This window comes from Tupaia chinensis, unplaced genomic scaffold (genome assembly GCF_000334495.1).
Source record: "Tupaia chinensis unplaced genomic scaffold, TupChi_1.0 Scaffold000054_1, whole genome shotgun sequence".
NCBI classification, from domain to species: Eukaryota; Metazoa; Chordata; class Mammalia; order Scandentia; family Tupaiidae; genus Tupaia; species Tupaia belangeri.
In genome coordinates, this window is record NW_006159512.1 from 10,067,644 (window position 1) to 10,069,200 (window position 1,557).

At 52.3% G+C, this 1,557-nt stretch overlaps 1 protein-coding gene across 5 annotated transcripts in view; it reads right to left on the reverse strand.

Moving 5' to 3' along the window:
* The window catches only part of TEC (tec protein tyrosine kinase), a 166,619-nt gene that overhangs the window by 17,237 nt on the left and 147,825 nt on the right, over nucleotides 1-1,557 (reverse strand). For 4 of the 5 annotated variants that reach the window (XM_006141445.3, XM_014591948.2, XM_014591942.2 and 1 more), the window contains exons 12-13: nucleotides 1,213-1,287; nucleotides 103-274 (exon numbers count right to left, since the gene is read on the reverse strand). In XM_006141445.3, coding sequence (XP_006141507.1) covers nucleotides 103-274; nucleotides 1,213-1,287 — 247 coding nt within the window. The remainder of the gene's footprint in view (nucleotides 1-102; nucleotides 275-1,212; nucleotides 1,288-1,557) is intronic. The other variant, XM_014591939.2, reaches the window with a different exon arrangement.

A 1,557-nucleotide genomic window follows, 5' to 3' on the forward strand; every position in this document is an offset into this window, starting at 1 on the left:
AGACACACTGCGTAGTTACCGGGGGGGAGGGGACCCGCGGGGCTCGCGCCGTGCGCCACTTTCCACAGCAGAAGGGCGGCTAGGAAGGAGTCAGCAACTCACATCATCACTTTGGCCTCCTCTATGAAGTCCTCCTCACACATGGCGCCTTCGCGGATGGCCTTGATGGCCACTTTGTACTGGGCTCGCCACTTGCCCAGCCTCACCACCCCGAACAGCCCGCTGCCCAGCTCCCGCATAAAGGTCAGCTCGGAAGGGTTGATCTCCCATTTCTCTGTAGGACAGACAGGAAAGGTGTTAATGCGTTCATTGGGAGAACCGCGGGACCCGGGAGAGGAAGAGACACCGCAGCCAGGCCCCTCCTCGGAGCTACAGAAAACACTGTAACAATGGCTGGGAAAGCGCGGGGCAGGATTGCAGCCTGCAGCTCAGTCAGGAAAAGTGGCTTTCTGGGGAGGAGGCACCCCTTCTAAGCTGCTGTGGTGTAAGTAAAATGAGGGGGAGAAAATGCCGGTCATGGACGAATAATGAAGCTGAAGGTTAAGGTGTTTTTTAGTAAGCAGTTACTGGGACCAGGAAATGCCGTAATGGTTACAACACTGGACTCCCACGTAGTTGACTGTGGTTCGACCCAGGCCTGGTAACTTAAACCTCACACCAGGTGCGTGTGTGTGTGTGTGTGTGTGTGCCCAAGATCCTGAGAGATGAATGGAGGAGAACGGATTGCAGCATGGCCATCCCCTCTGGGGGGCGATTTCTCGTTTTCTGTCTCTCCAGAGAGTGTACATGCCCTCTAGTAAAAACCTCTCAAAAAACAAATAAAAATATAAAAATAAACAATGACTTCCACTCCTTCCCCTGGGATTTTTTCTCTTTTGATTTTTGGTAAGGTAAGGTTTTTGCCAGATGCAACACAGACAATGCGGTTCAAGCCTTCTCTGTCACCGCCATCTGTGAGTGACCAATGCCAGGAAGAAAGGGAAGGGCTTCCGCTTACATTAGATGTGACATGATAAAGCGCTCACTGATGAGACGTCTCCCTCTGATGACGGATAACGACAAGAACAGAAACCCTAGGACTGCTACACTGTGGGCGCAGTCACCTAAGACCCGCGCGGTAAACTTCCAAGGCAGTCCCACTGTGCAGCTGGACCGGTCTAAACCGCCCCGGAGTGACAGACCCCCCTCCAGGAGAAGCAGCCCGCGAGTTACCATAGCTGAACCCCGCCGTGGTGGGCGCATTCCTCCCCTTGGTACTGACTGGGTACCGCAGCCTCGTGACGAGTCCTGAAAATCAAAGAAAGCGCGTCGCATTGCAGTGAACCTGTCCTCATTCTGTGTGGCCGACTGCTGTGTGCGGGGCTCACCGCTATAATGAAACGCATCTCTCTATTAACGGACTGCTCCTTTTCTGTGTGCACGTGCTTTCCTTCACCCAGTGGTTTCTTCTAACTATTAGATCGTTGGGACAGTCATGATGTATTTTTCTGTTTTTCTTTTCTTTTCTTTTTTTTTTTTTAGAGGTTTTTGCTATAGGGCACATGTGCTTGCCAGGAA